The sequence below is a fragment of the Haplochromis burtoni genome, unplaced genomic scaffold (genome assembly GCF_018398535.1).
Source record: "Haplochromis burtoni strain Fernald_Lab_line unplaced genomic scaffold, NCSU_Asbu1 Contig_182, whole genome shotgun sequence".
NCBI classification, from domain to species: Eukaryota; Metazoa; Chordata; class Actinopteri; order Cichliformes; family Cichlidae; genus Haplochromis; species Haplochromis burtoni.
Window position 1 is genome coordinate 867,173 of NW_024582543.1, and position 12,638 is coordinate 879,810.

Here is a 12,638-nt window from a genome sequence, read left to right on the forward strand (position 1 = left end):
CCATAAAGCTCAAATCATCTCAAAGTGGTTTCCTGATCATGGCAATGAGTTCACTATATGTTGTTGAATCTGTGCCATCAGGAGTTATTTAATTTGAAGCTCAAAGGGGGGCCAATTGTTAATGAAACATCATCAATGATCTGTAGTGTCAAATACAAGGCTTGGGGTAAGCACTCCAATCTGACCTGCTGAATGGCTTTGAAAAATATGAGGGAGGGCATACTTTAAGCACCTTTGCTGATAAAGAGCTCCCTCACAGCCATTCATGCTACATTAAAGCAGATAATGAATTATATATGACAGAAAAGGTCCTGTTTTTTTACTGTCTACTATAAAAATGTTGGTTAAAACTAAATTTTCATCAATTGAGAAAAACTGCCAAAACTTTTTTTTATATATATATATACACATTTATCATGTTGAAAAACTGAAATGTGGTGTTGAAATGACACTTCTTTATTTCATAGTAAGATATCTTAAGGATTAAATGTGCAATTAAATGTCTTTATACTGACAAAAATAGTTTTACTGGGCCACTTAAGATCAAAGTGGGCTGTATGTGCCCCTCGATGCGAAATGACTTGACTGATCAAGTCAGCAGTGGTAGGCTTTACTCTAGAGAAAGAGGGGAAAAATCAGTTCAATACAGTAGGTCTGCATCATTTCAGATAATTTAATTATAAAAAATTCTCGACAGTTATTAAGGCACGGCTTTGTAGCACGCAGATGGGCTAAACGATGTAAACGCGAGCATTTCACCCACATTTGCAGCTAAGAATAGACCTGCAATGCAAACAGATTTAGGAGCATGTGAATAAAAAGTTTGACAACATTAAGCCCACACAGCCCCCAGTTTTAAACAGAAACACTGTATTACACGTCAATACAATTAAAGGTTTTAGTTGTTGTTTTGACAGATGTTGTATTCAGTTTTTAAATATTTCTAAAATGGACAGCAATGAGCAGTTCATTTCAAAAGACCATTGTTTTACTCTTCTGAATATTTATTATTGCTCATTAAGAAATGATCCTGTGGCTTCTTGCTTCTTACGTTCTGATGTTCTACTTTTCAAGCCGAGGAGTGCAAAAGAAGATGGAAGAACATGAGAGACAGGTACCTGAAGGAGGTCCGAATGGAGCTTAAAAGCAAGAAGCAGGGAGAAAACGTTCAAAGCAAATGGAAATACAGACAACTTATGAACTTCATTGCGCCGTTCACTGGGTCAAGAAGTGGACTGCAGGAAATCTCTGCCAACAATGATGAGGACCATGACAACCCTGAAGACTCTAGCAACGTGGATGGAGAAACCGCTTTGTCAGAGGCAATCAAAACACCACAGAGTGCTGTAAAGGTCCCCGCGAGTCTGCCCGACCTCAAACCACAGGTGACATTTGTAACGCAGCTTCCTCCAGCGACTCAGGACACACAGGTGGCTCAGCTGGCTGTTCTGGCCAAGATACCATCACCCCCACAGGTCTCGCCTGTCACTGGCGTTACTGGACAGAAACGGAAACCGGCCCAAGAGCCGCCGTCTGCACCTTCCTCCCAAAGTACGCCCATGCCGACAAAATGGTTGGTCAAAGACAATGTCCCCTCTTTTCCCACTAAGCCGCGGGACGAGGATGAACTGTTCCTGCTGAGCTTTGTTCCCGCTCTGAAGAGACTCGCTCCACAGAAGAGGTGCGAGACGAAAATAAAGATCCAGCAGATTATGTACGAGGCAGAGTTCAACGTTACACATTCAGCGTCTCAAGAAAAGGTGGAGACAGAAACACAACACTGATTACATTTAAACTTTTAAAAAATACTTTATTGTATTTCTTTTATATAAACTTCTGCCACAGAATTAGTAAAAGTGGTAGATATTGAAGAAATTTTTTATGTGAAGTAGTTTGTTTCCCCCTGATTAGTGTATTTATTAGGCAATAAAGACTTAGAGGCAATGAGGTCATTAGATTTACACCATAAACAGACAGTTAATCTTTATTTACATAACTTTATCAATAGATTTCAAACATATTTCGAAAAAGCTGTTTCTTAGTCAACCAGTCTTAATTTTTACTCTGTAATAATTACAGTATTTTACATGTAATTACAATTGCATACAGTAAACTGATGAGAATAAATGCGTAGGTGAACACTGTTTAATGAATGACTCTTTCTGCTTACATGCTTCTTTTTAAATCTAAAATAAAGATTCTTGTATTCTGAAAAAGTGTCCGTTTGAAGTCACCCTCAGCTATTTAGTGGGATTTATGCTCTGATCAGGTAATTTCATTTCGAGCAGTTCCTGGACAGATTTTTTTTTTTAAGGTCACTACCATCTGTAAAGGTCGACACACAGTTCAACAGCTTCAGATTACATTTAAGTAATTTTGTTATGTTGCAAAACTCAGTTAAAATAATCACTGGATCCCCAAAGTATGTCCCAAAGGACATGCTCATTGTTACTGTAGCCAAATAACTTTAACTGTAAAGTGCATCAAGCCAAAAGTCCTGTTTGGCAAACTGTTTTTTCTTGTCTTTTCCCAGCATGCCTTCCATGCAGAATAAAGTTCTGTTTTCTCTTTCTGGCTGTAGACCCATACACTATGTCGCCATCACTAGCAAGACTAAACCACTAATTGTGTGATGAAACTTTGGGGTTTCTGAAAACTTTTTTTGCAACAAATGATCAGCACTGAGGTTGACCTTGTTTCAGTGACCAGACCCAGGAAAAAAAAATTAAATACAATTCCAAATAATCTGGAGATCTTTAGATTTAGATGGCAACAATAACAACATACACTTCAATAAATTCAAACACTGTACATTTCACTCATCAGTCCCTAAAGAATGTCTGTATAAAACTTTGAACTGCTTTTATAAGTAAGATCATTTTGCTTTTTATTATTTATAGCATGAAAATGACAAAAGTTCAGTTATGTGTCATTTGTTTATGTATAATCACATTTATTGCGAGGGGGGGGGAGAAGTATGAAAGCAGAATCACAGATGTGTCAGATCTCTTGAGTTTTATGCAATTAGCAGCCAAAACATGATCACGAGAGCCACAAAGAGGAAGAGTCGAGACAGAAACTGCTCGTCCGTGTGCTGCGGTGTCCCCGGAGCCGCTGCTTGGGAAATTGTTTAACAGGAGGTTATTTGACATGCTAAATGCTTGGAGCGGTCATAGTGATGTGTGACAAACAAATACCTGGAGGAGGTCTTCCATCATTGATGTTAAAAGCTGTTGCAAAAATACCAAACGGAAAGGCACCGATCCCAAACGACATTTGGAAGCCTCCATCTCCAAAGCCAAATCCCTGAAAACCCTGTAATACGTATCATCAAAAGTTACGAAAGTCTGAGTTGCCTTAATGAGCAGACGTGTCTTTGCAATATCTGAGGTACAGTTTAATGTACAGCAAGTGAGACGTGACGCAACAGCAAGTGCCAAATGATATCATTCTCTGGAGACGCGCTGGCTCTCCACACTTATTATCTAACAGATCCCAGTGGGGAATGTCAGTCTGTTAATGGATACAGCAAACCTACATCACTGTATGCAATGGTTTCATCATGAATTCATAATATTGCTGGGCAGCTTACAGGGCTATAAAACACTACACTATGTCTAAATTCTTTTTTAAAAAGAGCTTAAAATTTGGCATACTTCAGGATGATAATAAAAATATACCAGGGCTCTAGACTAACTTTTTGCCACGGTTGCACTGGTGCACCTAACTTTTTTCTTAGGCACACCCAAATTTTTCAACTGCATCGCTTAACACTGCAGTTTTACCTGTTTGCTGCTGCCTGCTGCTGAAAGGCAGAGGGGGGGAGAGGGTACACTTGGGCAGTGCATTTATCGCAGCATATGTGTTTCCTGGGTACACTGTGCTTTTTCAGAGTTCAGAGATTGATGGCTCCGTGTCAGAGCACTGGCTATGAATTTCAGACGGATCAGGCCTTAACTTAACAAAAAGGTTATCAATCGTTCTTTTGATCTTTTCTGTGTGGTGTGTAAGCATCACTGCAGATGCCTTTGTGTCAGAGTAACTGAGAATAAAACACAGAAAAACATGAAGATTTTCCTGGCCTGGCTTTTTATAGCAGATAACCTTAAAAATATTCTGCAATTTTGCACAATTTTAAAAAGTCTAAACTTCTTCAGTATTGAACAGCAGAAATTAGGCTTTCTTGACAGACAGCAGCCGACAGCGCTGTAAACAACAGTAGACTGGCGGGTAATAATAAGCGAATGAATAATGCAGAAAACAGAGATTTGAGATGGGAAACTGTTCTTGAAGTACACTTTGGTCGCACTCTAGAGCCTGTATACTGATCTATCGTACTTACCCCACGGTTTTCTGGCTCGGGCCTTTGTCCTTGTGGTCGTGGGGGTGTTTTTTCTCTGTAAAACATAACCAGAATTACCCAAAATGACTCCAAATCACTAATATTTAATACTATCCAATTATCACAGTCACCAATTTTACCCACCTTGGATCCTGTTGACCTGTACTTCCGCGCCCATATATGGGGATTACTTTATCTCGGCTGATACCAGCTTTGCATACTGGACACACTTGTCTGTTGGGTCGAGTCTCCAGCCACTACAAAATTTAAAAAAAAAAAAAAAAAAAAGTGAAGAAGCTAATCGCTTCCTTTATCTGTAACGATGTGCTGCTTCTGGTGGAGTGCAAAAACAAGAGGAAACAACGGTTTCAGCTTACCTGATGCAAACAAGGCCAGCTAATCAGGAGGAGATGCAAATGAAGATGGGAGAAGCTTGATTAGTTAGATATTAAATGTCCTTGAGCACCTATGAGTCACAAAGCAGGAACTTAAATTTGAAAATTTAACTTAATTTTGCCCAGAAGGGGTGTACTACAAAGCATGTTCTACAGGGTCAGGCTTTCTTTGCTTTAGGCCGGGATTATGCTTTCTGTGTCTGTAAGTCTGCTGGGGTTTGCTTGGATCCTAGTAATGTAAAGTTAATCTTGCATGCTTGGGTATTTTTGTGAACATAAAAGACTCATCCAGTGAGAATTTACACCCCAGTGCACCAACTACACAGGCATTCCAGGTGGCTTCAAAGTAGTATAACAGGAACGACTACTCAACCAGCAGGTCTCCAGCTGTCTGTGTACACAACAGGTACACTGTGTATACTACAGGAATAAAGATATATCAAACATAATAAAACTGCAGAAAGGAACGCTGGAGCTGCAAAAATGTCAGACGACAGAGTTGTTGTGAATTCATAAGTTGATTTATTTCTTTGAGCACTCCTGGAGCTGCTGCTTATTTGTGACAGGACAGCTGCACATTGCTTTCAGAGCCCTTGGTGTTGTCAGGTCAGGTCAGTGTCACAAAGCCTCATGAAGAAGATCTGGTAATCACTCAGTTTGTGGCCTAATCAAAGGGAAGTATATTTGACTGATTTAATATTCTCTGTGATAAAGAGCTTACAAATAAAATGTCCTTCTGACTGTTCTTGTTTTTCAGGAGTTCACCATGCATATTTGATTTTGCACAGATTTCATAACAACGGCCAACCCTGGCTCAACCGTCCTAATATTCGTGGGAGTGCACGAGCTTGTGAACCCCCAGGGCTCGGTTTGTGCCTCCTCCCCGTCTCATATCAGAGAGAAACTTCACACACTGTAAAGCCACTTAATAGCCCACAAATACACTGATTAATTTTCTAAAACAGGCTTGGCAACTAATCAGAACTAAGAATCAAAGCACGTTTCACCAACTGAATGCATGATGCATGGTTTGCTTCATTTGACAGTGTTAGTAAGGTGAAGGACCACAATTAGGGCAAATGCGATACTTATTTAAAGCAAAACTCTGAATATAACCTGTTATGAACCAGGTTGTGTGTTCAGCGTAAGTTACCAAAGTGATCGAGCCACATCTGAGACACTTCACTTTATAGCACACCCCTTGGCTATTCTGTGTGGACCGAGGTTGGCCTGTATTACATTCGCAGAGGCTCAGAAGTGGAGGTGAACTCAAACCATCCCTGTTTACATGTTGGATGTCACACTGCACATCTGAAATTTTGTAGGACCTGCCTCACAATTTACTAATAAACAGGCAACATTAACTACTACTATTAACTTCTACCAAAACTTAGCATTTCCGTTCAGTGTTTGCCAAGTATGATGTGATAAGTTATGCATGCTTGGAAACGATCTCGTCATGTCTGCCAGTTACAAACCGATATTGTTCTTTAGGAGCTATGCTGATGTGTCCACGACTCACCTCTGGCTCACAATTAAAAATATAAACATGTGTCACAGACAGCAGCACGCTTCTTACCAGAAGAGGTGTCCACATAAACTAATCACGGCGTCCTTGGCGGTGTCCAGGCATATGTTACATTCAAAGGTGCTGTCCTGGTTGCCACTCTCAGCGGCAGCCGAGCTACTAGATCCGGGACTTGCGTTTTCAACGCCCGGAGTCGGAGGAGCAGCGTTGGCCATTTGTCACACAGCTTAAATCCTCTAAACAAGTAGCTGGGGTGACTACAATGGCACCCGGGGTCTCAATACATACACATAAAGAGGTCCAGTGGCCAGGAAGTGGGGCTAACGAGAGGAGAAAGGAGTGAAAACAAACAAAAATACCCTGCTGGAAGAAACGTCCATGTCGAACATTTACGCTAACGTTAGCAAACAAGGAAAACTAAGCACAAAACGACAGTTTCACAGAGATTAACCAACAGCTGAGCGACAGATGTTAAACGGTGTCACTCAGAAAATGATTGGATGGTGAGTGACACTCATAATTTGTTGTGAGGAGTCTAGAAAATAGCCTTACAGACCTTTGCATCACACTTTCAGCAACGCCACTTAACCGGTAGTAGATCCTTGGAGGGGGCGTGGCTAAGACTGAATCGGTGGGATTTTGTGGCCCTCAGTTAGGCCTTTCAGGTGAACCTGACAAAAGGTTCCACCACTTTTAAGCAGAGCTTTAAAGATGAAGGACATTTTGTGAACGTTTGGTCTCATTTAACTGTGAAGAAGAGGTCAGAGGTCTAAAGTAACGTGATATTTAAAATCCCCATATATCATTTGCTGCATGCCTATGTTGTCAATCAACATACAATTGCAGTAAAAAAAAACAGCAAATAGCTCCATATGGCATTATTATCACTTTGACCTTCAAATCAGTCTATAGACCTTGAAGGAGAAGTCAGAGTTCAAATGTGACCTGATATTTAAAATCTTCATGCAGTACTCTCTATATACACCACACATGTAAGAATCATAGTTTGTAAGTTAGAAGGCATTTTATCAATTTTTGACCAATAAATCATTTGCTTGATCTTTTTTTCAGTATTTTATTACATTCATTAGTGAGTCCACAGTTTTTGGCACTCATATTAATATTCATATTAATATTTACATGCATCACTTTGCTCCTCACAGTTCATCCATCTTCCCATTTTCTTGTGCTTATCCATTTCAGGCCTGAAGCCTTTCCAAGCTGCCAGGGAGCGAGAGGCGCAGGTACACCCAGGCCAGGTCACCCATCTATCGCAGAGCTAACAATGCAGTACAATAAGTAAACTTAAAATATAAAATTCAAAGGAAACATGACAATAATCAATAAGACAAGACAGTCATTCACACACACAAAAATACCTGAGCAAAGATATGCTTTGTTTAACCTGAATGGATTAAGAATTAATAGCAGTTTCCCAGATTTCTGCTTGTCTGAATAACCGATTGTGATCACTTTGTCTTGAAATGTGATATTGTGCAAAAATCTATTAAAGTTACCATAATAACCTGTTAGTTCAACATTCAATATTATCAGTGTCATTGAGAACGGTAATCATATTTATGCACTGTGATGTACTCCTTAGTAAAAACTCTAATTTAGGCCAGTTTCCATTGTTTTGGACCTTGAGTGATTGAGACCACCTGTACGAATATCCTCTGCCAGAGCATCCTCAATCCTTGATGATAAAGACCGCCTTAGGGTTTTCTTAAAGTCATTGCCGATGAACACATAGAGAACTGGAGATAGGAAGCTGTTTGCTGCAGCCAACGTGGCCCCAACTTTTAGTCCAGTTTTAATGACCTCCAGGTTGTGTTTCTTAAAGTCTATCTCCAGCAGGACAAAGGTGTGGTAGGGGACCCAGCAGGCGAAGAAAGACAAAATGAGCGCAGCCATGATTTTGTACGGCTTTGTTGACTTGTGGGTCAGACTTCTGAGCTTTATGGCAAGCACAGAGCAACAGAAGACAATCATTAGGATAGGAATCAGGAACCCACAAATGAAACGGATCAGTACCACCGCTTTATGTCTGACCCCATAATCCGTGTGGCACTGAATGACCGAGCCGTGGACCGTGGTTTTCCTGTACATAAGTGAGGGCACTGTTAAGAATGCAGAAAGAACCCACATGAGGATGACGGCTCCAAAGGCTTTTCCTACTTTGCGGTGGTTGTGCGACCACACAGGAAATAAGACCATGATACAGCGGTCAGTGCTGATGAGAACCAACAGGAACACACTGCTGTGCATGTTGAGAAACAGGGCGGATGAGGCGAGCTTGCACAAGCCTTCTCCAAAGGGCCAGTGTGAAGTTATCATGTACACAACTTCGAAAGGCAACAAGGCACAGAACAAAAAGTTTGAAATGGCCAGGCTGATGTACCAGATGGTGATGACTGTGGTTTTCATTTTCCATCCACAAATCCAAATCACCAGGGAATTTCCTGCAAGCCCCAAAACACATATGATGATGTTGACTGCCACCAGAGCATAAGTTGAAGAGGACGAGGCGCTATATAAATTTAGGGTTCCTTCAGTGCTGAGGTTGCTATCGATGTCTGCGGTGTAGTTATCATAATCAACATACTCCACGTCCATGATTGTTCCTGAAATATATGGAACCACGATTTTTAAAAAAATACAAACATTTACACATATAAGCTTTAAAATTATAGGTTATAAATAACACAAAGTTTTTTTTATAGAGAAAAAGATACTTACATAGGGATTTTATGTCTCGTGTGAAAATAGAGAGTTTAAAGTTGCTTGTGCTGTTAGGTGGACTTTCTCACTTCTGTTTCATGGGCAGTAGTACTCAGTAAGTACTGACGTAGGTATTTTGCAACAGGAAACTAGAAGAGAAAGGGAAAAAACTGCTGTAACATCCAAAAAGAGATATCCTCCAAAACTTAGGCAAAAAAATATCACATTTCTTGACCAGGATTGTGCCTACAGATCATTTTAGTGGAATGGAAGTTATTGTGTAAAACTGTAATCTGTGGTTGAGCTCGCATTAGACCTCATAAGAAATAATTAAACTGGTTTACTGCAGATGGGAGACATACAATACCACAAATATTACACATGGCATCTAAAAAAAATTGAATTCCCACATTGTAAAAACCAGTTTACACAACATTATTAGGTAGAATCAGTTATGGCTCAATTAGCTCACGTGTACAGGACATTCTGAGTTCTGTGCTAATGTTCCTTTTGCAGTTCCCCAAAATCAAATACCAAGCTGTTATGCAACAAACCAAGTGGGGAAAAAAGATTAATAAACAACTTTCATTTCAGGAATCACAAGACAAGGAAGCAGTAAATAAATCTCACTCACGACACATTTTAGATCAATATTGGTACATTTATACAGCTCCTCTCTGTTTCTTATTAGCAAAGCTCAAGGGTGTGGCTTTAACCTAGCAGCAAAAATACACAAGCCTGTGACAAAGTGGCTAGGACAGAATTCATTTGCCATTTGTCACTTGCATATATTGTTATTTTGTGTTCTGTTATCCTGTATAGTCTATCATAATGCTTTAATGTAAACACAACACATGTAACCTTGGCTCTACATACTATCCTGGGTCTGTTTGTGGTAGCATTGGTTATATTCATTTCATCTGTGCAAATGTACTTAAAGCTAAATGTCACTTCATCATTAATTGATTTGGATCTTTCATTTGGTTATACTTACCATTGTGTGTTCCTATGACCAGGTCCTATGTGTAAAACAGGTATGTGGGAAGGGCCGCCCCAGTACTTCCTGATCATGTCAATTGGGTGTAACCAAATGAAGGGGTGTTTCTTTTGTGTAAAATTGTTTATTTCATTTAAACTAACCTCATGAGTCAGATTACGTGAAGAGATTGACTTTTCAAACTGTTTCGTTGGGTGAATGAGTTTGTTAAGTGGAAAAATGATTTTATTCCTGTTTCTTTGTCTAGACTGTGTTATTTAGTCTACCCTGTTTTCCCAATGGTAGAGGTTAATGAGATCCAGGTGTGAGTGGAATTCTATATAAAGCAGGAGAGCTTTTGACTGACAGGTACACAGGAGGGTGATGTGGGGTGAACTGAGTGGTGGAAGGGAACTGAGTGGTGGAAGGGAACTTACATTTGGACAAGTGGTTAAGTCATGGTGAAGGGAAAGTGGTGGTTTTTCGTTTTTGAGAAGTACTGGTCTCCATCAAGAGGATCTGAGGATTCAGGAGTGACGGACGGTTAACAGCCAGGAGATGGCAGTAATGCAACAGTTTTGGATGCAAGCTGCCGTTAAACTTGACTGAAGAAGAAGAAGAAGACTGACAGGTTCAATGATTAATGATGTGTTTAATGACATAGAGGGTGGGGTGTTCACTTTTTGCTGATGATGGAGGAGAGGGAGGAATGTTGGTTTTGTTGTAAAGAAGTTACAGGAAGCGGTTGGTAAAGTGGAAGAATGGTCGTGGGGATTCAAGTTTTCAGTTGATAAGACTAAGACAATGTTTTTTACAAGTAAGAGGGTTAATGAGGAAATTAAGCTGAAGCTATATGGCATAGGATTAGAAAGAGTGAGGAAATTTAAGTTTCTGGGGTTGTGGTTTGATGAGAGGTTAACTTGGGGTGCACACGTTCAGGAATTGGTGGATAAGTATAAAAAAGTTTTGAACATTTTGAGGTGTTTGGGAAGGATTGGGGAGCAGATAGGGAGTCCCTGAGGGCTATATACACTGGATTGGTGAGGTCAACGTTAGATTATGGTTGTGTGGCGTATAATTCGGCAGCAGACACTTCTCTTAGAAAGCTAGATTTGATTCAGTATCAGGTGTTGAGACTTTGTACAGGGGCGACTCCCACTGTAGCCTTGCAGGTGGAGATGGGAGAAATGCCACTAGGGTTGAGGAGGGAACAGCTTACATTAACATATTGGGCAAACTTACAGGGTCAGGGGACAGATCACCCTGCATTAGATGTACTTAGACCTTGCTGGGAGAAGGGCAGGAGGGAGTTAAAGAGCTTTGGATGGGTGGTGGGGGGAAGAGCTAGGGAACTTAAATTGGACCACTTAGACATATGTCGGCGAGTGCCTAGGCCTGCAATCCCTCCATGGATACTTCCTGAAGCAGCTGTAGATTTTTCTTTGTTGCGCCAGAAGAGTAAGGACGGGGCAGGCGGTCTAGACTCTAATATAGTTCAGGGTTTCAGAGATCAGTATTATGGGTATGTGCAGGTATATACGGACGCTTCGAAGAATCCAGCTAGTCAAGTGGGGGTGGCAGTGGTAATTCTGGACTTTATGGTAAAAATTGGGATGAGGATTAATAATGGTTTGTCTGTGTTTACAGGAGAAATGATAGCGATTCTATTAGCAGTGCAGTGGGTGGAAGATTTGAGGTCATTGAACACAATTATTTGTTCAGATTCCAGTGCAGCCTTGGTTAGTCTACAGAATGGTCATTCGAAAGGTAGGTCAGATATTTTATTAGAGGTTCAGCAAACCCTTTACAGGATACATATGATGGGTCTATCAGTAGTGTTTGTATGGGTCCCTGCTCACTATGGGGTAAGGGGGAATGAAGCAGCGGACAGGTTAGCAAAAGCAGCCACTAATCATGAGATAGTTGATCTGGCGGTGAATTTTGGTCAGGAGGAAGTAAAGAGTATTATTAAGCTAGAAATCAGGGGAAGATGGCAGAAACAGTGGGACGAAGACAGGAGGGGAAGGTGGTTATATAAAATTCAAAGGGGGGTGGGAGTGAGGCGATCCACAAGAAGGAGTAGGCGAGAGGAGGCGGTGGTGTCAAGACTGAGATTTGGGCATACGGGTTTGAATTCCACACTGTTCTTGATAGGGAAGCATGCCTCAGGGAAATGTGATTATTGTGGAGCGGATGAAACTTTGGAGCATGTTATTTTGCAGTGTCGGAAATATATGGTAGAGAGGAGACGGTTGGTCCGAAATCTCAGTAGCATTGAAATGAACCTTGATCTTGTAGGGTTACTACAGAAGGAGTCGGGGGGATAAATGTTATCAGGCATTGTTTCAGTTTTTGAGAGAAGGAAAGTTGTTTGGGAGGATATGAAGTGTTTTGTTTTTTGTTTTTTGTGTTTTGTTTGTTTTTTTTTTTAGCGTGATTTCTGTCCATACTCCATACCAGTGGTGGCGGTAATGCACCATGCAGTTGTTTGCCAACCGCCAATAATACGTAAAAGGAAAAAGAAGAAGACTGAAAGGTTCTTATGTTTTTGTGAAACAATTGTTGAAAGGCTACACCAGAAAATAAAGAACACTTAAAAGAAACTTGAACAGTCTGCAGATGCTGTCTTGGAGAGTTATTAGCAAAGACAGAGAAGAGAAGAATCTGCATGTTGCA

The 12,638-nt window shown here is 40.6% G+C and overlaps 3 protein-coding genes across 4 annotated transcripts in view; 1 reads left to right on the forward strand and 2 right to left on the reverse strand.

Moving 5' to 3' along the window:
• The window catches only part of LOC102307248, a 3,974-nt gene extending 1,758 nt beyond the window's left edge, over positions 1-2,216 (forward strand). The window contains exon 2 of the mRNA XM_005934672.2: positions 1,075-2,216. Within this exon, the coding sequence (XP_005934734.1) occupies positions 1,075-1,784 (710 nt within the window). The 3' untranslated portion in view covers positions 1,785-2,216. The remainder of the gene's footprint in view (positions 1-1,074) is intronic.
• A 645-nt stretch (positions 2,217-2,861) lies between these two features.
• rnf185 (ring finger protein 185) lies at positions 2,862-6,937 on the reverse strand. Of its 2 annotated transcripts, none has more exons than XM_005934670.3 (7): positions 6,822-6,937; positions 6,317-6,585; positions 4,720-4,738; positions 4,487-4,599; positions 4,343-4,397; positions 3,198-3,315; positions 2,862-3,117 (listed from the first exon to the last, which is right to left on the reverse strand). In XM_005934670.3, the coding sequence occupies exons 2-7, from the start codon at positions 6,478-6,480 to the stop codon at positions 3,017-3,019; spliced, it is 570 nt and encodes a 189-aa protein (XP_005934732.1). In that variant the 5' UTR covers positions 6,481-6,585; positions 6,822-6,937; the 3' UTR covers positions 2,862-3,016. The 2 variants fall into 2 exon arrangements, with proteins under 2 accessions (XP_005934732.1, XP_005934733.1); XM_005934671.3 differs by having other exon boundaries at positions 2,862-3,114; positions 6,822-6,935.
• Positions 6,938-7,072: 135 nt separating this feature from the next.
• On the reverse strand, positions 7,073-10,008 carry LOC102307568 (chemokine-like receptor 1). The gene is made up of 3 exons (XM_005934673.3): positions 9,981-10,008; positions 9,005-9,135; positions 7,073-8,889 (listed from the first exon to the last, which is right to left on the reverse strand). The coding sequence occupies exon 3, from the start codon at positions 8,879-8,881 to the stop codon at positions 7,877-7,879; it is 1,005 nt and encodes a 334-aa protein (XP_005934735.1). The 5' UTR covers positions 8,882-8,889; positions 9,005-9,135; positions 9,981-10,008; the 3' UTR covers positions 7,073-7,876.
• Between the last annotated feature and the right edge of the window lie 2,630 nt (positions 10,009-12,638).